This window comes from Ascidia mentula, chromosome 3 (assembly GCF_947561715.1).
Source record: "Ascidia mentula chromosome 3, kaAscMent1.1, whole genome shotgun sequence".
NCBI classification, from domain to species: Eukaryota; Metazoa; Chordata; class Ascidiacea; order Phlebobranchia; family Ascidiidae; genus Ascidia; species Ascidia mentula.
In genome coordinates this window covers 2,466,882-2,488,857 of record NC_138568.1, presented here as the reverse complement: position 1 = coordinate 2,488,857, position 21,976 = coordinate 2,466,882, and the positions used below count along the sequence as shown (strand labels likewise).

General features: G+C 42.5%; 2 protein-coding genes across 2 annotated transcripts; one reads left to right on the top strand and one right to left on the bottom strand.

Moving 5' to 3' along the window:
- Nucleotides 1-38: 38 nt before the first annotated feature.
- On the bottom strand, nucleotides 39-5,834 carry LOC145896191 (uncharacterized). Its single transcript, XM_082985073.1, has 4 exons — nucleotides 5,526-5,834; nucleotides 3,356-3,503; nucleotides 1,765-1,871; nucleotides 39-1,169 (listed from the first exon to the last, which is right to left on the bottom strand). Exons 1-4 carry the CDS (start codon nucleotides 5,775-5,777, stop codon nucleotides 909-911), a joined length of 768 nt encoding a protein of 255 aa, XP_082841199.1. The 5' UTR covers nucleotides 5,778-5,834; the 3' UTR covers nucleotides 39-908.
- Nucleotides 5,835-17,367: 11,533 nt separating this feature from the next.
- On the top strand, nucleotides 17,368-20,955 carry LOC145895053 (uncharacterized). The gene is made up of 5 exons (XM_082983800.1): nucleotides 17,368-17,507; nucleotides 18,491-18,533; nucleotides 18,594-18,665; nucleotides 19,792-19,994; nucleotides 20,330-20,955. The coding sequence occupies exons 1-5, from the start codon at nucleotides 17,454-17,456 to the stop codon at nucleotides 20,477-20,479; spliced, it is 522 nt and encodes a 173-aa protein (XP_082839926.1). The 5' UTR covers nucleotides 17,368-17,453; the 3' UTR covers nucleotides 20,480-20,955.
- Nucleotides 20,956-21,976: the final 1,021 nt, after the last annotated feature.

Genomic DNA, 21,976 nt, shown 5'->3' with positions numbered 1-21,976 from the left:
AGCAATCTGGCCTTTAAATACGTAAACTGACTTTCGTTTAGTTTTATTTCCAATAAGGTAATTTTTTATTCAACAGTAAAATTATAAAATCGATCAGAATATCCATATCACAAGAAAATGAGGAACAAATATCAAGAGTTCATGTATAGCACAAGCGTGTATTGTTAAAAGAACGAACAAAACTTTTGTTGGAACGTGAAAACATTGCTAAAAGGCCTGCATTTGAACAAACGCATTCTAAAACATACACTCTTTACAAAAAGTGGTTATGAAACTTTAGCTGTTAAACAAAAAGAGGGGGGCACTAATGATGTATCGCATTTTAGTCACCTATTGGAACTTAGGGGTACATTGAACGCGCAGGATACATTTGGTCACTGAATACAGGCATTTCGGTATAGGCAGAATTCTCTACGCAAAGAAACCGAACAGCAGAAAAGGAAAAAAAGAAGTGAGCCTGACGCCAAAAGCCAAAATGTAAGTAAGTGCCTATTTAACGATGGGCCATATACAGAAAGAGTCGCAACGGTATTACGAGATGGAACATATGTCAAAGGTAATAAATATTGAACTTGAAATAAGATCCTGGAAATACTTAAATGGTTTATGGTGGAAGCTGTAGTAAAATCATATATCAAGTCTTTGTTGCACATAAGACTGTTTGGTGATTTCGATACTTACACAAAGTCTTGAATCTATTCGAAATCCGGGCATTGCAGTAGGTATAAGAGGCTGCTAGTGAGGTTTCGACTGGTGTCAAATAATAAACAATATACTGCACATCACTTCCGTCCTTCACGGCCCGCGTCTTACTGCAGTACAAGAGCCAACAAATGTCCCGGATGCACCCGGGACCGCAGCAACACCAACGAGTGTTTCAGCATCCAATCAAAGTCATGGAACGGTAGCTAGACGAACATGAACGAGGCCTGGGCGAGTCTGTATGCAATATAACCCACCCCGCACATTACAGCGCACAGCGACATGGTTATCTCGCGTTTAATTTTCCGGTAGCCAGAGTTTGGACTCTCCATTCCCTCCTTGAGAATGCTGCCTCGCTTGTTCTTGTGCGGGAAGCTTTCTTCGGGCACTTGGCACCCGAGGAACGAACAAAGGGGACCCCAACCCTCCGAACACTTGTACACGAGAAGCTTGTCTTTCGGCGCCACCTGTAACATGGGGTAAACATAAGTAATCTTGCCAATGTCTAACATTACTCGTTTCTTTCGTGGTTCCTTGATAACAAAAGGAAAATGATGATGAACGCAGTTCGTGTTCGAAACGTCTACTTTACATAAGATGATTAATAGCATATTAGCTTTGACTTTTCTATTCAAAACAAAGTGAAAAAATTGACATTTGCTTTTCCGTCGCTCAAACCTTTCGCCATAATGAGACTGGATTTTTGTTAAAGATCGAAAGGAAACTTTCGTCACCCATGAACAAGTTTTAATGATTGGAGACAAGAAAAAATTATACGTTAATATTCTCCCACAAAGTCGAGAAACGTGCAGAAAAAAAGAATTACCCGAAAGATGGCAGCACACGTGTTCGCTCTTGTTTCGATAAAGCATTAAAACAACCTACTAAACGCATTGCGGGTGCCTTCGGTCCTCACAGCAGTGCACATCAAACCGCAATAGAAAGGTCTGCCCCAAGGTCGCAGTGCTTAGTATCCGCAAACAGGAAACGCATCGACCTCGTGGCTCAGGTCGCATTGTGTTTGGCGCTTGGCAAGATCATGACGCCCCCGCTTTTTCATACCTGCAATACTCGTGCGTTGTGGTTCCTGTAGGCAATCTTCATCGACTGCTCGTTCGGGACGTAGGTCTGCCAAGGAGAAATCGGTGCCAAGCCAAAGGCAATGCGAACTACAAAAATATAAAAAAAATGATAAGAGTCTAACAAAAAACTTACTTTGTAGATCCACCTACATTCGTTACAGCATAAGGTTTTATAATTAAAAACCCTGTAAAGCAACAAACATAGGAAAAAGCTTGACTGCAGACTATTCGTGGAGTCTGCAAAGCCGCATTTCAAAACAGCAATATTTGACTTTTGCTTTACAACAAGACTGAGCGAATGAAAGTCATGTGAAGTACATGGCGGAACATTGTTCCGGGAAACACGTTGCATAACAGGTTGGGCGTGCTGAACGAAGTGCATGGAGGATATATACGTTGCATAACAGGTTGGGCATGTTGTGGTTGTTCAACAGTGACCCCACGCATTGCACTCGATTGTACCGCGTTGTTGGTAAACAAGCTACACTACACATCCTTGACTTTGATTCGTTTATTGCCAATGCCTTATTTCTTCATTTGTTTCAGGAAAAAAGATTAGGAAAAGATGAGTTCAACTTCCCTAACAACACAGTCCCATGTTGAAAATGAACATGACATTGGTATATTCCTTTCAAGGAATAGCAGAGCTACATCCTCCTTGTTATCACGCATTCCTTCACTTTGAGTGTCACTGACGTTTGCTGCTACCCGTTGTGTTAGTTTGTTCTGTCACTCATGGCGCCTGTTTGTAACGTATACGTGATCGAGTTACAGGGTGCCTTGCCTCTTGCATTCTCGTCAACACATCTCACGCCACAGCGGGTAGGTTAACGACAAACCATATAAACTGGCTCAGACAACACAACAACATTGCCAATGAAAGGCGCACTTTTTTGTACGAGTTTGTTTACAAGTTTTAGTCTCAAGCTTCATTGGTCACGCGAGGTGGCAGCTGTGCGCTGATTGGCTGCTATCCATGCGGGGTTAGTCTAGGTCGTAACATAATTACTAGAAGCCTAAATCCCGAATACCGACGGGGGAGGGTCTTGTTTGCCGAGTAAACCTCGAAAGCGTTCTGTGACTGGTGTTAACCATAATGTGGTGTAGGTGTGCATGGTAAGCCGCCGACCTTCTACCGGAGGTTACGCAAGTCAAAGTCTGCTGTGAGGTGACACTTGCGATCGTGCCTAATGTTTACAAGTCAGTTGCGAGCAAAACAACAGACGTAACTTTGACCTGCTCCAGGTTCGCATTCCTCTGTATACGTTTTTCGCTGACGGAAGTCTTTCGTCGCTGGGATAAAAATACACTTTCTGCCTACCTAAGGAAAACGGGAATGTTTTGCAAGCCCAGCTATTTGATAGATGCGACAAGATGAGAGGTCTGGAAGTGGGCCCCCGTCTATGTTTTTGCTTTCTTCCCTCGGTAAACATAAGAAATTCATCAAGAACGCCACAAATCGTTGTGTGCAGCGACTCGAAAGCCAAACGGCAATCTAATACCTCATATTACAACAAAGCTAAAGTGGCACTCTAATGGAAATGACTGCCATCAGGCAAATCGAAACTTACTTGCTGTGTTGAGGAAACGCTGAAGTCGGGCGCAGTGTGGGGATAGAGTGCTCATGCGACTATAGAGTCCACAGTTCGCCAACATCCTCAGTTGTCGATCCATACTCTGCCACCATTCCTCCTCCGAGTCCCGAATCATCAGGAGGATCTGTTGGAAAAACGATTTTTTAAAAACAACACCAATAGATGGCGCTATGGTCGAATTGAATGTCAATGTTGCATGCAAGCTTTGTGTTGGGCGATATGGTCTAATTGTGTCTGTTGAAGCAAAAATTAAAATTGGTTTGTTTGGTAGAACCTGGCGAATGAGCCAATAGTTCTTCAATCCCAAGTAATTCCGAGTGCATAAGCACACAGCGATACTGGTAAAGTCAAGCACACATGCTATCTGCTATAAGTATCACGGGTCTACCTGGCCAATACCATGCTACAACCACTAGAAGCCGAGTTATGGACACCAATACAGTTCTGCATACCGAAAAATCTTTAAATAAAGTTAAAGATTTTCGAAAACACGAGGCAAGTGTGATTATATGCCCTGGCTGAACATCCGGTCGCATTGGATAGCTGATCTACAATTCAAGTCATTTCCAAGAAGCCAATGTGGTTTTGCCCGAAGGCGCCTAACCGTCTGTCAAGTCTTACGCAAATTTCCAGGAAGGACCCGTATGACCGTAGCGAATCAGGTATGCGGCAAAACCATACGCGGTGCAATTTGCCGGCATCAGCAGCTTTGCTTGGTTGTCAAGCAATATATGGGATAAACTGTCACGACAAAGGAATTGGAAGGAAACTTTATCAAAAAAAAACTAGAAAAAAAACTAGGATTCCGCCAGGAAAAGAACAAGTGAAAAACCGCACAAAATCTCCGCGGTATAAATGCAATATGAAGCCAAGCCTAACAACGAAAGGCAACCGCATTAGAGAGCTGCCATTCACCGCTTGACACAGGTAACCACCCACACGCTCGAACCACAGAACTAAACTATTCCTGTAACCGCCCACCTTGTGCAGTTAAGCATAAGAGGAGTGCTTCTGTTATTTCTCCAACATCGCCGATAAACGGAAGCATGAGGCGAAACTCTGCCTACAGGTAAATCTTCCGCGAGGGCCCTTGTGTTATGTATTTATTTTATGAAGCGGAAGACCCGCGCGCCTTTGTGCGGGAAGGCAGAGGCTCTGTCTATAGGATGATTGGAGGCTTGCCGCACCGGAGATGTTGGTGTAAGACGACAAATGCCTTAATATTTTGAACAAACCTGCTCCCTTGGAGCTGCTGATTTGTTCCCCGTTACCCGTACTTGATTTTTGGCAGCCTGTTGCATCCCCAGCAATGCAATAAAATATTGTATGTAATCTAATGGCCTGACACGTGACACATGACACAGCCCACGACACCCTTCATTATCTATCCTTGTTTTTTCTTCCTGTGCAGACATGTTTATTTCACCCTAACCGACGCAAATCACGAATCGCTTTTTCTTGGAGCCTGGCGCTCAACCACCCACCACCACGAATGCAGCGCACGCTTATTGCATCATAAGCTGGGGCAGCTTCTAATGGACCCAAATCACACTGGACCTATGCTCATATAAACAAGTCTTTGGCGACAAGAGTTGTGGTCAAAATATATCTTGACAAGGATTAAGATCGACCCTACAAAAACACAGGTTACCCCCACAAGTCAATAAACGTTATCGGTAATTACCAGATAATAAGGGATGTCGTAATTACCGTCACAAGAGGTTTGTTTGCTACCACCATGGATGTAGTTCGCGGGGAAGGCGTTCGTCGTGGTTTGTTTAACATTCCGCGATACCTTACCGTAGCGCAAACATAACAGGTCTATTTATAACTTCCACTGCCGCTTTCTGTCCTGCTTGGGCCTGTACTATTTTTAGTGCTGGCCTATTCCGATTCCACGCGAACGCTTTTCAAATGCCTGGCATGGAACGCGCTGTCGGGGATAACACAAACAATTTTTTAGAGCGAAATGTCAGACTGCATGACAAAAATACGCCAAGCTGACAAAACAGACTCGAATCACAACAAGCGACATAGAAATCATGCACAACAACCTGGATACTTTCACATGACCAAATCGGTCTCTAATTAAAGCTTAACCTCTAGAACAAGGGAACAGTCTTACATTGCACAGAACGCGTAATACCTTAGCGTCCGGGAACGCTTTATGCATCTCCTCCCAGTAGTAGCACGCAGGAACGTCACAAGTGGCGTCAACATCCGCGTACATCCTCTGGAAGTCCTCTGTGGATCCACCTACGGTCATTATCTTGGTCCAATCCGCATGGAGGTACTCGAAATTCTCCTCAGCGTCGTACACTGTGTAACCGAGCATCGTCAACGCCGCTTTGATTGATTTTGTTCCTGTCTTCGGCATTCCCGCCACAACGATCTTCATGGTGTTTTCTGGGGGTATTTTTTCTTTTGCAAAATACAGATTATTTCCTATTGCACAGCTCCTAAATATGAAAAAGAGATTAGCGATTTGTTGTTACTTTATAAAGACTTCTTTAATGTTGCAATTGAAGCTTTACTCCAAGCACACCTTAACTGCATAATTGAAAACTAACAACATTTTTCACCACTGTTTCAGCTGGATTTAACGATTAACCATTTCGAAAACTGCAAACTCAGCAAGTCTGTGGCAAGCAGTAGCGCCAAGATGCAATAGCGGAAGCGGTTCGGTGCAATCACGATTAGCCGAGCCTGCGCCGAAATCAACTATTTTCGATCCTGCTTGTCATGACTCGCTAACTTGTGGTTTAATTAGGTTCTGTCGCTAAACCAGCAAAATGGCTGCACCGAAATGCATATGAAGAACTGCAGCGTGCCGTAGACAGTTCCTGGACATTAGTTTTTGTTTCTAAAAACACAATGCCAATTTTGTTTTTGAAAAAACTTGTAGTGATTTTTTATGAAGGCCTACAATGTAAAGCAATATGGCTGTAAGCGTCTGTATTTCTGTGGACTCTGCAATACATTTGGAAACACACATCAATATATAGTGTGCGATACCTGCCAAGGTACATACCTTGGTACTGTTTTGCAGATCCTTATTATCTTTACTACTCTGTAATACATGGTTGGCGGCATTATCTCAAGCTTTCCTGGTGTAACTTCAACAAATTATTCTTGCGGACGCTTTGATTGTGAAAGATCTAAGTCTCACAAAATCGTCGATTCAAAATATATTCCACTATCGTTTATAGTCGAATATATTTTATTTCAAGAGAGCCACATCTTATACTAGAGCAAATACAAGACCATTACCTGTCCTTGACGCATTAAATTATGTGTATACAGTATACACGGCTGTTGAAACAGGCGGTAGCGGGCCACAGTTACCGCGATTTCTAAAGGAAGGCTACGACATTACACGACCAGCGGCTTAGCCTTTGAACGGAAAGAACAGTTAAAGGTCAATGCGGCTTGTCGACAAAATAATTCCGCTTTACACTCGGCACTGAAGAAGTCAAATCATGTTGCAGTCTCCAAAGTAAAAATTTCAACGAAACCAAACAGGAATCCCCGTGTAAGCTCGTTCCAAATCCATGACGCACGCCTTCGCGTTCGAACTTTAACAAACCTCGCTGAACTGCAGTCAGTCCACGCATGGTTTGCTGGGCAGGGAATTGTGAAAGTTTACCTGCGTACGTGCGCGCGTATCTGATTCGTTCCGAGGTACTTCATTCGAACTCGGCGACCTGCTTTGGCCTTTTTGAGGAAGTTCGGCGCACGCACAACGAGCATAAACAAATCCCTGGCACTTCCGCAGTGGTGAACAACGCCTAATTAAACAACCACTCAGTTGATACAACTAAACAAACTGTATCGACCCGAATTTTGCGTATTATTCCCCTATAAAAGGGTTTCATAACCCGGGGTTCGTGAACCCCCTGAGTGTCGTTGAATGTGCTTCAAAATGTCCGCACACCAAAGTTAAATCAATAAATTTGGGTATTCTTTCGTCATTCTATGTAACGTCCTATTGCAAAGCCTCTATTGTATTTCATTACTTTTTCTATGCTTACATTTTGGTTGCTATAGTTTGTTTTACTTACAGTTTGAAGTGGTGCACGCAACTAATACACATCAGCTGCAACTAAATGTAAGTAAATACGTGACAAATACGTGGGGTCGTGGGCCCATTAAATAGCCGCGAAACCCGCCACTTATCTACCTGTTTGTGCATTGGTTGATGCAACGTTTTGCCAGCACTGCAAGATGTTTCACATGGCGAAAACCGCGCATCTAAGGTCACTGTCCCACCTTCCCTCCGCAGTGACGCACAGGTATTCCTGCTACACCAGCAGCGGTTTTGTGAGTGGCGCAATGCAGTTAAACGCGCTAATGTCTAAAATGCTTTCTTCTTTTCCAGTAAGATTTGGCGCAAACCCATTGAACTTTAAATTACCGGATGCATCTTTTCCGTTTCACGAGCGTCATGAAAGTTGTAAATTCTAATCGGAACCAAAATGCACCTTTCCTCTGTAAAATGCAAACAAAGCCGACCTTGTAAAATAATAGTCGATGCCCCACTGCTACAGTTTGCTGCGCCGCTCTGCTAAACGATAGCCTAAGCGCGCAGCTTTTGAAGTTGCCGAACGCGAGGCTGAAAAGAAAAAAAGGGTAGAGAGGCGAAACGCCAGTCGTCTCTACAGGAGAAATTCCACATCTGCATTCAGACGAGTCGGCCCAGGCTAAAGCTAAAGGCGAAAATTATGCGAGGGTCGTTTCTTCATTAGCCTGGCGGGTCAACGGAGTTTAGCCTTTCGATGGGTTTTGGAAGCGTCCGCGCCAACCTCGTTTGGCTGCTGTTCTGGCAAAATGAGCTTCGCCGTACGCTGCTGGTACTTGTCACACAAATGTCCGCTATACCGCGAATATTAATTAACACAGAGTCAGTCGCACTACGCTATATTAACAGTGCGTGAAACTAAGTTTACGCTTAAACCGGATCAGAGTGACTTGCCGTCACCGCTGTGAACCATCGCCTGGATTTAACACAAGTTTAATCACGTACCCGTATGACTCCTGTATGTGTAACCGAAACTGAAATCTGTCACGTTTCTAAGTAAAACGCATGTAACGCATTTCTATTCAAGACTTCTTGTACCGAGCCTGAATTTCAATAAAAATAAATATTAAACAAACCAACAAACCGATCTTCGTTAAATCCGCCACGACTGAAGAAACTACAAGGTACACAGCCTTTCAGGAATTCTTGTAACCCGGGATGACCTTTGCGCAAGGTCGTAAGGTCGCCTAAGAGCCTGGCACGAATACAAATATTTGCCCGGGCACTGGGAAACAACACACCGCAGTTAATATAAGACAACAACAAGTGGTCGCGTTGCTCCTATAGACATGTACAGCACATTCAAGCAATTAGACAAATTGTGACCTGAACGTTCCTCAAAAAGCGTAACGTGAATGAGAAATAAATTTCCCTAATTATACCACGCTAAAAACAGTTGCAACCCGCAGTGAGTTCACGCCCATAGCTAGCACGTCCATGCACAGTTCCTATATGCTCTACACTCATCGTGCGGCTATTAATTGCTGTGGTAATATACGCAGGCTGATATAGGCACGCGCGTTTAGCGGGGTTGTACGTTCCGCTGCAGTCACTATTTATCTGACCTTTGCCAAAATGCTGCGGGATCGGTAGACAAAGGTCGCGCTACGTGATTACATTAAAGTCCCTCTTCACGAATCCAGACACTGATAAGTTAATTTCCACGCAAATACACAACACAAGTTATATTTTCCATTGCCTTTGTGAAATGTAATCTGTATGAGAAAAAGCAATAAAACACAGGTGTTCATGACCTTACTTCTGCGAAGGTTGCATTGATGTTTCACAGCAATGCATTATTAATCTTGAAAGTTAATTTGCATACTAGTAACCGCGTTGATGGGTCGAAACGCCAAAGCTCTCAAAAACCTGGTACTTATCTAAACCTGCCGTGAAAAACCGGTTCCGATAAACCGTACGTACCCAAATCAACTCGAGAGCAAGCACGGGCAATTCAGTCGCACATTGAAAGTATTTGAGTCCGGCCGACCGGTCGATGGCAGACGAACAGGCCCAGACCAGGCTACAGGGAGATTTCGTTTGAATGCGGTTTGGACTCGCCTGGCCCTGACGATATTTCAGGAATCCGTGTTGTTTTCGCTGCTGCCGTTGGCAACGCAAGCCTGGGGCACATGTTTCGTTAGCGGGCGGTCTCAAGTTCGAACGTTGTGTGAGATCCCGCGGACGCAAAGCCCAAAGTTATTGCGACCAAACCGGCAATTAAGGCTGTCTTTATGCGACGAGCGCCAACCAAGATCAAACGACAAGCGTTGTCACGATATTACCTGGAAATATGGAATGCCGGGTGTTAAAGTGGCGAAGCAGCGCGAACCTCATAACTTATCGAACGCCTTTTAAATTAACACTCTCTGCGTTGTTTTGTTTACACCCCACGTCACTTAAGCGCGATACAACGGGAGGTTCTCCTTATGCATAACGCACTCCAATGATCTCTAGCCAACCAGAGTCTAAACAGTTACTTGTCTGAGTTATTGTATAGCTCAACCACAACTGGAACTGATACCTAAGGAACACAAATTGGCCTAAGACACTAAAAAACTTCCCCCGGCTCGTGACTCGGTCAAAAACCTCCCTTCATCGCTCAGACGTTCGCCGAGCCCTATTTGAGCGATTGGCAACAGAAGCAGAGCGGGCAGAGAGGCATTTGCGGTCGAACCAGTTCAGCGCCGCTACGTGAGCGGAAATGACGTTGCACGCGCGAACCAGCGCGTCATTTTACCCTGCGCTGGTGTCACGTGTTCCTACATGCCCATGATACCGGAAGGCTTCGTTACGGCGCTTGTCAGGCTAAATATCTTGTTGCCACTTGTTGAGGCTGTAGATCTTGCTTATACTTAAGACGTGACCGGGGGTGTGAGGTTTGGAAAGATGCCAGACGTGAATCGCCTGCTTCGTATCTTAGAGATACAGAAAGTGGGTCGACGCATTGTTAAGTCTGATTGTAGCCCATAACTTTCATTTACGCCATAGGTAACATTATAACTGTAAAGTGTCTTTCGGAATACTTTTTCTCGTATACTTTTAGACATTTGCTGGAAACCCATATTTCAGAACTCCCAACTTGACGCAGTAAAACTTTTGTGCTTCAATTAATTTGGAAGTTGGGGGGGGGCTAAGTTCAATCATCTGCGTTGCAAAGTTTACAAATAATATTTCCATTTTATTCTTCTCAAAACAAATAACCCTTCAAAGTGGGCATCTGATGAACCCAATCCACATGATAACACAGCTGTCGTTTGCGGTCGCGTTGCGAAGATAATCAACAACATGAGCAACGGGTTATTGAGCTGCAAGCTTCTTGCAGCTTCCGTTGGTGTTTGCAAGACTCAATCCACACTTGGGATCGTTTGAGTTTCGCATCTACAGTATTGTTGGCACTTCCTTAGTGCGCAAGCGACACATGACGAGGTGACAGCGTATTGTTGCTCCTGTGCCGGCTTAAACCGAATGTTGAACTCTTCAACCTCAAATCTCCACGGCATCAGAATTTGGCGAAATGGTTGCACTGCAGGAAATGATTTTGAGCGTTCAGAAGACCCCGACAAAAAAACACAGCCGCTGGTGTAACTCTGTGGCTATCTTGCGGGTTTTTCCAATGGCCGTCTCAAAAATGGATCAGTCACAAGGTAATGGAAATACCGGAGCATCTTCATCAGCAAAATTTGGTTAGCGTGCTAAATTATTACAATATAATTTCTGTTAAAGTGTTGTGACCGAAAATTGACACCATACACTGCTTGGTATTTTCGTCTGACACACAGAGAAATACTGAAGGTATTCCACTAAAAACCGCGGCCCTTCTCCTTGCATATTGTGCAGCAGATTGGCGAATTGCACATTAATTATTTACGCGATTCAAGCATTGACTTAAAGGTTGGAAACATCCAAACCTCTGCAACGCCAAGGCGTAATCACAAAATTGGTTACTGATTCTAGTTTAAAGCAGCAAACGTTAAGCATATTCTTTCACTAGCTGGTAAACACAAAAAGCGGTCCATATGGCCATATTCCACGTCATTATGCGTCTCATTTAAATTGGCAAACGTTTTAGAACATGTTCGTGACTTCCAAGAACTGATATCGAAAGTGATGTAAAAATCATTTAGTCATAGCCTATACTTGATTGCGTACTTGGAAGAAATTTCTTTTCGTAGAAAATCCGAAAATACAATAGAACTCAGGGTGCCCCTTTAACACGCACTTGTTGAACCCAAAAATTTCCCCGAAATGAGGCGGTTTTGCGCTTGACTCCATATTACCCCAACATCTGTCACATCCAAGGAAACGTCCAGCGTCACGTGGTGGAGGGAGAAAAAATTGGTTCGCGCGGTTTCGAGTGATGGGGTTGAACCGAGTTTCTTTCGACCGATGAATGACATCAGCTCATACGTTGGAAATGCACGCCCTCTTACCAACAGCTGTCTGCTGTAAATATGAGTAGATATTTTTGTGTCCGCGCTATTTAGGCTTGCAGTGTTTGCACCCGTTCTACCCCGCGTAGCCGCTGGTCGTTTGAAGCGTACAATCGTTTGAGGCTGCCTCTATACCGGAAGGGTATGTACGGTCGGTAGTGGCAATCCCCTCTATAGAGGATATAGTTAGGCGCTAGGCTCGCGGGTATGCTCGGTTCATGCCGATTGTTTTTGCAGCAATCTGTCGGCTGTTTGCAGCATCTGAGTGCGCGGTTGTTTTTGTTGAAAGATAAACGAGGGGGAACCCATTGTCATAAGGCAATCGTTCCATCTGTGATAGCTGAACATAGTTATCCTATAGTTTTGAAGCTGAAAATATTTTTGTGACGTCCTTTTTTAAAGGGATTGCCACTCCATTGGTCAAAGTGACTTAGATAGGTTCTCTTTTTTTACATTCAAACTTGCCCCAGATGCCAAAGTAAGCATGGACCCCTTGCACGAACACAACAAGAATTTTGTCATAATCTGCATTTTGCATTGTACTTGGGTTTTCAGCAAAAGCCGCGTTGTTGTTTATGAAAAAGTGCCTGGTTACGGGGTCGTAGGAAGCCACGCTTATAAATAACCCTGTGTTATATTTAGTGGTCACGAATGTATTTGGATCTTTGTGAAGTTATTCAGTTTAAATGTTTGTTTACTTTACGAACCAACTTTTTGACTTCCTTGCGGAAAAGTATGGGTTTATTTATATTGAATGGTGATTTTATTTGCATGGCGATTTGAAGAAGGTTTAAATCTATATAGGCTGCCAAACACTCCAAAACAATCTTTCTCCTTTGCTACAAAATTGGCTCCAAATAGGACCCGAGTGCTTAATTCTGCAAGGTCATTTCATTTCCAAGCAGGTAAAATGCAAATAGCCTTCGTCACATCCGTACGTCACATTCGGTTCATTCGGGCCCGATGTGATTTTGGCGCCCAATAAATTTGCTGGGAGATTTGATCGTGCATAGAAAAGTAGAAATCTGTTACCTCTTCACACGATATGCGTGACAATAGGTATAACGATTATTATTATTCGCGAGCGAACCCAATTAAACTATACAAGGAGATTTTTGCAGGACAGCAAGTGTTGCAGCGGAGCCATTAAATATTGGATCCTATAACAGCTTCATTCCAACCCTGGGAGCTTTGGACACACTTAGTGCTCTATTATTTTGACACTCTTCCTTTGTCTAATTTAAACTTTTTTTAGCATATGAGAAGGATTGGAAACAGTTTTTGCGGATGCAACCAATCATTGGATCCTAGCTGCTTTACCAACACCCTTGCGGTCCCATCAATAGAGGCAGTATGTGCGCTTTTATTTGGTAAACCAACTCCATTTACCCAAACTCATTTTTATTCAAATGAACTTTACAATAGCATGAGCCTAATCACGATACAAAAGAACTATAGCTGCAAAGTGCAGACAACTCAATGTCCAGAAATCCCCCTAGCGTATTCGGCATGACAAACCTCCACACGATTCCGTGTTTCGGTATTCCACAATCACCACACTGCACTTGAGTCACCTTTCACATTTCAAGCTTTCGCCACGACCAGAATGATTTCGAGTCATAACAGTGTAAAGGTTGCGCGAGTTCACGGATTGTTTGCGGTTTTATCATTCGAGATTCTTCCGCTCTCAGTCAGGGTGAGTCACGCGACACGCCGTGTCACAACCCGCTCGGTGTGTTTGCAGCAAGCATGCAGCCCGCCGCTGTAGCGCGCCGCTATGCAATACTATACAATTTGCATGCAAGTTTGGATTGTTTCCTTGCGCAACATAAACGGAAACAAGCTCAAGGGTGTTGGATTTTCTCTATTGGTTCGCGACACCTGTAACAGAATCGTTGGTTTCTGTATCGAACGCAAGATGCGAACAAGTTTGTTCGTAAAATAGTTTTCCTAATACTCCTTGGACCTCTTCCACCTCTAGGAATGTAATTATAATTTCACTTGTAAACATTGACTTGTTAAACAAAGTTTCGGTCAAGCGCTAAACGCGTTTGTTGTACTGCTTGTTACTGACTTACAGTCATGAGAACAAACCGGGACAGCCCAAAGAACTTTGGTTTGTCACATTTAATCGGTAGAAAATTTAGGCCTTTTAGGTAAAATCAGTTCACCATTGCATTAGTTTCTGTTGAAACGACTTTAATAAACATGTAGGGGTAGATCCAGGAGAAGTCGAATGCGGCGATCGACCCCCCCCTGAAATGTGGCACACAAAAGGGTTGTCTTAAGATTGATTTTTGTCCATCACTGGCATGATTTGTCTGACGCATGCTTGGCATTTTAATGGTCAAGAGACCAAAATTGCTTTTATTGCGTAACAATCAGAATTGGATAATAACCACCACCCCTGGAGATACTTGATCCGCCCCCTGTAAACGTGTCAATCACTGTAGACCAACCAGTATATGTGTGAACTGCGCTGGAGACCGACCTTTCTGTGATTTTTGTGTGTAATGTACGCGTACGGCGACTATTTGAGCATTTTTTTTTGGCCTGAAAGTTCGTCTGTCAAGCTTTTTTCTGTCGTTATGAACAAAACACGTTTCAGTTCTCAATTGAGAACTTTACATATGGGCGCGTATACAGGAGAAGATGACTTTCTTTGTTCAGTCATGCGTATCGTAACAACCTCATAAAGCATTTGCGCTGAGGAACAGGCACACGAAACTCTAATGTGACTTTGGTTTGGCTCCCGAGACCAAACAATATTTCGTATACTTGTAAGATTCTTGCAGTGAGTGGAAAACACAACCAAAAAATAACTGCGCCAGCCGTTAGATTCTCACCAGAACACCACACAATTTACTAGAACCATTTCGGTTTACTTACACTACCGGTGGGCTGTAAAAATACAATGCAAGTTTGTCTACTGCACTTTCTTCCAAATTTTTTTTCCCATTTGGCAAGTACTGACGCTCTACCTCCATCTAACGGTTATAGCATTCAAGTATTTCCATGTCATTTATCCGAACTTAATTACGTCTGGATTCTCCGTCGGTTAGAAAGATGGGGTTTTGTTGTCTTGATTTTTGTTAGCAAAGTGGAGCCAATAATTTTTTTCTCCGTGAGGTTGCACCTAGTTTGGAGCCCAACGGATGACGGTGATTGTATAGTCACAACAAAGTGGAAGTCTTTGCTTGGCCGTTTGGTCAGCAAAGTCGTCTGAAGGTCACACCAGATGCACTGGTGAGACCTTTTAGGTCGAAACAGTGGCCATCTGTCTGCAGCTTACACAATTGGTTTTGGTAGTCCACTTGTGTTATCAAATTTGTTGGTTTTCGCTCACCCGAAACCTGATTAAGCCACGTGTTGAAACGTTGTTTAATTCAACGATAAGATCGCTGTGTCCTGAGTTGTGGTTATGGAGAAAATAATGAAAATATTAGTGGGACAATTTGCTTTGATCTGAAAAGTCCTTTATTCTTCCCGTCGCTGACTGGACTCATCAAACATCGTTGTCCCACATTCAATGCTATTTCATTATTTAATTGATTTTCGCCTACAATCCAAATCAATATGAAGATAAGTTGAAGGAAAAAATATTCTGACCGAAACGATTGAATTTACTGGAAAAAATAAACCATTACGTCTTCGTATACTATAGGTAAGTGAATAAATTCACTAAATTCAAGTTTCACAAAACTATATTTGCGCACACCAGCCGGTACGACCCTCCGGTTAGAATTATTTTACCGAAACAGCCAACTTTCAGTTTCAGCATTGAGAAAAAGAAAGTTGTTTATTTTTTTCGACTCGTCAATGGTGTCATTCAGATGATAATAAGCATGCGTACTTTCATGACGCAAGTGTTGACTGAGGCTATAGTAGTGCAAATCCCATACGTTTTGTCATATCGTTATATTGAACGTTATATTGTCATATCGCCTGTGTACCATATTGTTATTATATTACACCCTCGACCAACGTTGTTGACCGAAAGAGCCTCTGCAACTCACAAATCATAATTAAATTGGCAAAAAATATATTTGTACACTCCGAAGGGGTTTAAAAGATCTTTATGGATCGCGTGAAGGATTTCCATTCAAATTTTATTTTGGAGCCGGGCCACAGAAAAATATAAATAAATTAATTGTGTGCTTGAAGTCCTTACCACAATAAACTGTTTCCGTTCATTTTATACACAATAATTAATGAAAAAACGGAGGTTTATTGAATCAGAACCCGACAAAAAGATATAATGGTGATATGTAGTAAACGGTTTCAGGGCAGGTTTATTTTGACCATCCACGTACGTACAGTATATTTATAGTGCCCATTAGAGCGGGTAATTGCGACCAAATCATGTGTAATCCGTGGTGTTGATTACATTTCGCTGCAACCGCAAAGCAAAGCACTACAACGATTCTAACTGAACTACTAAGTTTATGATTGGCAAACCTCGTCCAATGCGGCAATTTTAAATCGAAAGTTTCAAAGCAATGTAATAAACCGTCCATTTTTCAAAGTACATTACATATGGGCGCGTATACAGGAAAAGATGACTTTCTTTGTTCAGTCATGCGTATCGTAACAACCTCATAAAGCATTTGCGCTGAGGAACAAAGGCACACGAAACTCTAATGTGACTTTGGTTTGGCTCCCGAGACCAAACAACACCACGGTGGTTTGTTCTCGCAGTACAATGGGGAAAAGCCTATTGTCCTGCCACAATACAGACTCCCCAGAATTCGCCAAATCATGGTGGCTTACGACAACGCGGACGCTCCATTTCTGCAGACGAAAATAGCAGGTGAGGACACGCATTTTTTACGCACAGTCGAGCGTAAGCGAACACAAGCCCAGGTACTACGTGGACCGTTACTTATTAAGTCACATAGCAGCTACCAGTTTAGTTCCAATGTGTGAAACGCAGGATGTTCGAATGAAAGGCAACTACGTAAAAAATAGTTGCAGCTTTTTAAATGCGAGCCAAATGTTACAAAGCTGTCAAACAGTTTGTGCATGCTGTGTAATTTGTGACAGAGTATTCGGGAGTTTAGCAAGTTCAAATGTGAGTAGTGTAAGTGCGAATATGCGAATATGTTCTGTGTACGTACGATATGTAAGTTTAGCTTGTCAAGTATTATAACTTGTTTGGTTTTACGCCAGTTGAACTGCGTAACAATCAACAGCCTAAAGCAGACACGTAACATTATTCTGGCCTGGTTTTACAGCGGCCCTATAAACATAAAAGAGATCGCAGTGCGTTACCTGACACCAGCACAATTCAAACGTTGCAAAAGTACGCAATTGGACCCGCACCAGACAAACATGAGGTAGTTTTAGCAGTGGAAGGTCATTTGTCAATGTATTCAGTTAAAGGCAGTGCGATTCGTTGAGTAGTAACTGCTGTGCGTGTTTTTTTGTACCCCAGTTGTTACATTTTGCGATTTTATCACATCCAGCATGTTTTCGTTGCAGCGTTTAACAGTGGGTTACGTATCGTTACAACTACACTGCTGATTAAGTTTGAACTGTACTTAATTACTTGGCCGATAGATTTATGATGAGCTGGTATCTGGTTGTGGGCTTACTATACCAGGCTGGTACTGCTTTGGTAAGTTAAAATTAGTTAATTTTTTAAGCCAAATTAGTAATTAGCTTTGTTGTAAAGAACTGCTAACAACAGTAAACTGACTGCCAGTTTGTACACAAGATATCAGAAACCAAACCTTTGTCAAAACTTTCTCCTAAATTGCAAGAAGGATATATAAGGTAGCATCAATGTGTGGTGATACTGTATTACATGCAACGTTTAGTATTGTTTCAACAAACGTGACGTTTTTACTCGTTTTCACCGATAAGCTTATGACTTAAAACAACAAAAACAACAACAACAACAAAACAAACACGGGAACCACATGGTTATGCGCTTCATACGGAAAGCGTTGACAACGTAAACATGTAAAGGAGTAACAGCATATAACGGACAATAAACTCGTTTTTCAGTCGCAGAAAACCGCTTAGTATAATGGAGCGCTACGCTGAAAGACAGCCGGGAACAAAACAACGTACTTTTGTAATATCGGGATCCGTGTTCGCTAGGCAAACGGTTGCTCAGACATCAAAACATCCACTTTACCCACACAAAAGCCGTATCTATGTGCTCAGCCCTTCGTTCTCATTGTGAAGTTTGTGATCATTCGCATTGTCCGATAGGCCACCTATTTTGAGTGGGAATTTTTGACAAAGAAAGTATTAGAGCAATTCCCTGCCAAATAATTAAATCCAACCTCCTTCGGGCGCGTCACCTTTTACAAAATCTTCAAATCTTCAAATCTTAACAACTCGTCCGGAAACATAAGAAGTATAGATTTCAAAGAAATGCTTTAAGTCACTGAACTGTAGAATAATGTGTTAACAGCAGTCTCTAACCTAAAACACATGACTTGGTATCGTTGGCTTTACTTGGTTAGCTGAATGCAACATATCGTTAAGAAAACTCCAATATGTAGTTTTTTTATGTAGTTTTGATGTGTAAAAAAATTATATCTATAACTATTGCCATAAGTTCGACTAAACAGGTTCTGTGTTGTTTAGGCTTTCCGCAATAACCGTCGATGCGATGATGATCGTTGCCGAGGTAATTCCCATACGACCCAATCCCAACTGAATGGTATTTAACGTGTTTTCCTGTTTTCAGATTTCTTCACCCAGGTTGCATACTGCTGCGGAGATAAGTGCTGTTACTACTGGAGGTGGTACGCAAGATGGTGTAAGTCGCAGTTAACCCTAAGTCACCCTTATAACGATAAATTGCGCAATTATCAGTAGTGTTTATGCAAAATAAATGATGTGCAAAAAGCAACAAGAACGTGCTTAAAATAACGTAGTAACTTATGTTACAGAACGCTGTGTTTAGTTTCAAATGTTTTCGTGACCAATGTAGATGACAAAAAATAGCCTAAAAAAAGAGAAGCATATCAACAATAACTTCAAAATTCTGAGTCATGGCATCGGTAAAACCAACACGACCACCATTGAGTCAGGCGTTATCACGCGTGCTGCAGCATAGTTGTGGGTTTAACAACTAACTCTCAGTCATCGTGACTTTAGAAACCAGCGTACGGAATAACGAGAAATATGCCGTAAAAATAGAAAGTTATTTTGCGGGGTAATAACAAGCGGGCACCGACTGTTGGCTCGTGTAAATTTAATGGGAGACCAACCCTGTGTGACAACTTATCACCGAGCGCTATGAAATTTCACAATTATAAACGCTGCGCCTCTCAATTATTAATGGTTCAGAATAGCTTCTATGTCCCCGCGGCTTAACGACGCTCTTAAAGTTTGATCATGTTTATTTATATTGAGAGCAATTGGCGTAAAATACGTGAGTGTGATGTGGTGAATAACGTCATATCTTCCCTTTTAAATCGTTCCTATATATTATTCCTATTTGAAATCGGTCATGGAGCGTAGCAGGACCGACATGTTTCGCGGTTACGACACTTGCATAAAACATGACACACGCTGGGCACCACCGTAGTGCCGTTCACACAAAGTGGAACACACAGGAATTATTCCAACCGAGATCTGATTAACAACAAGCGGCGGTTGTGTAAAATGTTTAAATTGTATAACGTTTATCTTTTACAAGGCTCGTAGGACCTGCTTAAAACCAGTAGGGTACAAATGCCTTTATTCAAAACGTAAAAACGGCCAAAACAAACGAGCGCTTCACACCACATGTCCTTCGCGTTACTTCCACGCATGCATGGTCTCAGGTCACTACACCCAGAAGCGGTCATAGATAACATATTAGCGGACGCTAGAGGCGGTAAGGAGATTGCGGTCAAAATATGTAACAAAACTTCAAATCTTTTGTGCGTTCCTTGTAGACTTCTGGTTTATCCTGGCTGTTTCGATCATGTTGGTGAGCGGGTGCATAACCTACTGGTGCAAGAGGTCAAAGGTCAAGCACAACAGAAGGGTTGGAGCAACCTCCAGAACAAACAGACAAACAGCGATCGCGATGACAACAACAACCACAAACAATCAACACGGCGCTTCTGAAGGTCTGCACTACCCACCACACCCCCAGGTGAAAGTATTAAATGTTGCCTCGGGTGAAATGCGGTTGTAATACGAAACTAAGTTCCTGTAAACAAATATTCGCTTTGGTTCCGAGAAGCGCTTTGTCTTGTGATGTTTAAACAAGCGTTCTTCTATCCAAATATCAAAAACCTGCGCATTCTCTGCACACCCATTTCGACTCTTGCTACGAAAAAAACTCTGGACTGTTAGCTTGTGGAGGCAATTTCCATTCTCAAAAATTAACTAGGCGATTTCGTCATGTTGATATTTAAATATTTCTGCAGCAAATTGTTATCTAACGTGAACACTTTGCCTCAACTTTTGTCGTCGTTGTCATTGCAGCCAGTTCACCCACCCGATTTTCCGCCCACGTATCAAGAAATAGCGAATTCGCAGGACTACAGCAAGACAGGAGCGTTCAAGAATATGTATCTGCCTTACGAAGCGCCCGCAACCGCCCCACCCCCCTACACGACTTACCGCCCAACTTAGCTCAACTGACTGGGACAAAACAAAAATTAATTTTTTTCACTGTAGGCGATTATTTTTATCTGTTTTTATCCTTCAAAGTGCTTTACGTGTTTCCGTTGGACTTTTGTCCAAATTATCGACATGGATTATGAGTTTCTGTTTAAAAAACCGGCCCTCTGTCTCTTCTGTGTTGCAAGGATCCCGAACGAAATACACGATAAATAATAATCTTAAACAATTTGTGTTTGTCCTGTCATTTTTATTACACCTCTGTCCGTCGCATCATCATTTACCCGCCAGCTTTTCCGCTTTTTCGTGTCATATGTACATATGTTGGTTGATTGTGCACTTACATGTGTAGGAAGCATGCTTTTTATGCGTACAAATGTACAAAAACATGTTCGTTTTCAAAGTAATTTGCCTTTTCAGTGCGCTGTTTGTCCATAAATGTATACAATGCTTGTTCCTTCATCAATTACAGACTGCTTCATACCGTTTCTGGTTTTTAAAGCAGGTTTTATTACAAACTGATGTACTTTTGGTTTGTGTTTTAACAATATTACAATAGTGTAAACTGCATATAGATGCCCACTGTTTCGACCTATACTTTAAAAATAAGGTCTTATCAGTGCGTTATTATAATAGCTGTATGGCAGTGGTACTATATTGTATGTTTCGGCAAAACAACGCAGCGTTAGTGATGATAAGTCAGCCAATAACCAAATCTTTTAAAAACAGATGTATGTTGTTGTTATTGATTACCGTGTTTCCTCGATTTTAAGCCGCCCCCGGACGAACCACACGTAAATGTTAAAGGCAAACTTAGGTGCCCTACAACAATATTGTCAAGAAATCTGTCGTTTAAAATAGTCAGATACGCTGACAACCTTGGGGGATAAAACGTATTGGTACGATGGAGCGAGTTGATGGTAAATTTCATTAAAGTACAGAGCGCAGACAAAATAGCGGCGCGACATTAATTAATGTAAGCCGTCCTCGATTGTAAGCCGCACAAACGGTAGGTTAAAAAATTTAACAAGTCGCGGCTTACAATGGAGTAAATACGATAAGTTTTTCAAAAGCATGGTGGTACGCTTTGTTAATTGCTTCTGGCCGTTACATTTGGTCAGAATCGCAAATAAATGTTGCAGAAACCGTCACACATTGGATACGCCGCGTAAATTTGTAAAAGCTATCGAACGCGTTTCCTGGTGCACCATCGTCATTATGACAAAACACTCACATGACTATAACTGCCAAACCTCATTCAAATAAAACTACACCCTTGCTTCATTCGGTGGCGACGAAAATTTTCGTCATCAATCCGCCGACCAATAGCACTCACGTGAGTAGCAGTCAGGTGCCTAAATTTTCTGAAAATAGCGTCACGGTTTGTTGGGCGAGAATAACGTCATGTGACCTCTGAAACCGTCACGCTTTAGTGCTTGTCAACAAACGTCGTTTGGAGAATAGAAGTTAGGCGTTTTTTTAGCGTGTAAATGTATCTCCTCGGCAAGG

Excerpts from the sequence above, each read along its gene's own strand:
- LOC145896191 (XM_082985073.1), bottom strand. The coding sequence starts at position 5,777 with ATGAAGATCGTTGTGGCGGGAATGCCGAAGACAGGAACAAAATCAATC. Across the intron at positions 1,872-3,355 it reads GCGTTTCCTCAACACAGCAA|TTCGCATTGCCTTTGGCTTG; the intron begins GTAAGTTTCGAT and ends ATATTTTTGTAG. Across the intron at positions 1,170-1,764 it reads ACAACGCACGAGTATTGCAG|GTGGCGCCGAAAGACAAGCT; the intron begins GTATGAAAAAGC and ends CCCATGTTACAG.
- LOC145895053 (XM_082983800.1), top strand. The coding sequence starts at position 17,454 with ATGATGAGCTGGTATCTGGTTGTGGGCTTACTATACCAGGCTGGTACT. Across the intron at positions 18,666-19,791 it reads GAGGTGGTACGCAAGATGGT|ACTTCTGGTTTATCCTGGCT; the intron begins GTAAGTCGCAGT and ends CGTTCCTTGTAG. Across the intron at positions 19,995-20,329 it reads ACTACCCACCACACCCCCAG|CCAGTTCACCCACCCGATTT; the intron begins GTGAAAGTATTA and ends TTGTCATTGCAG.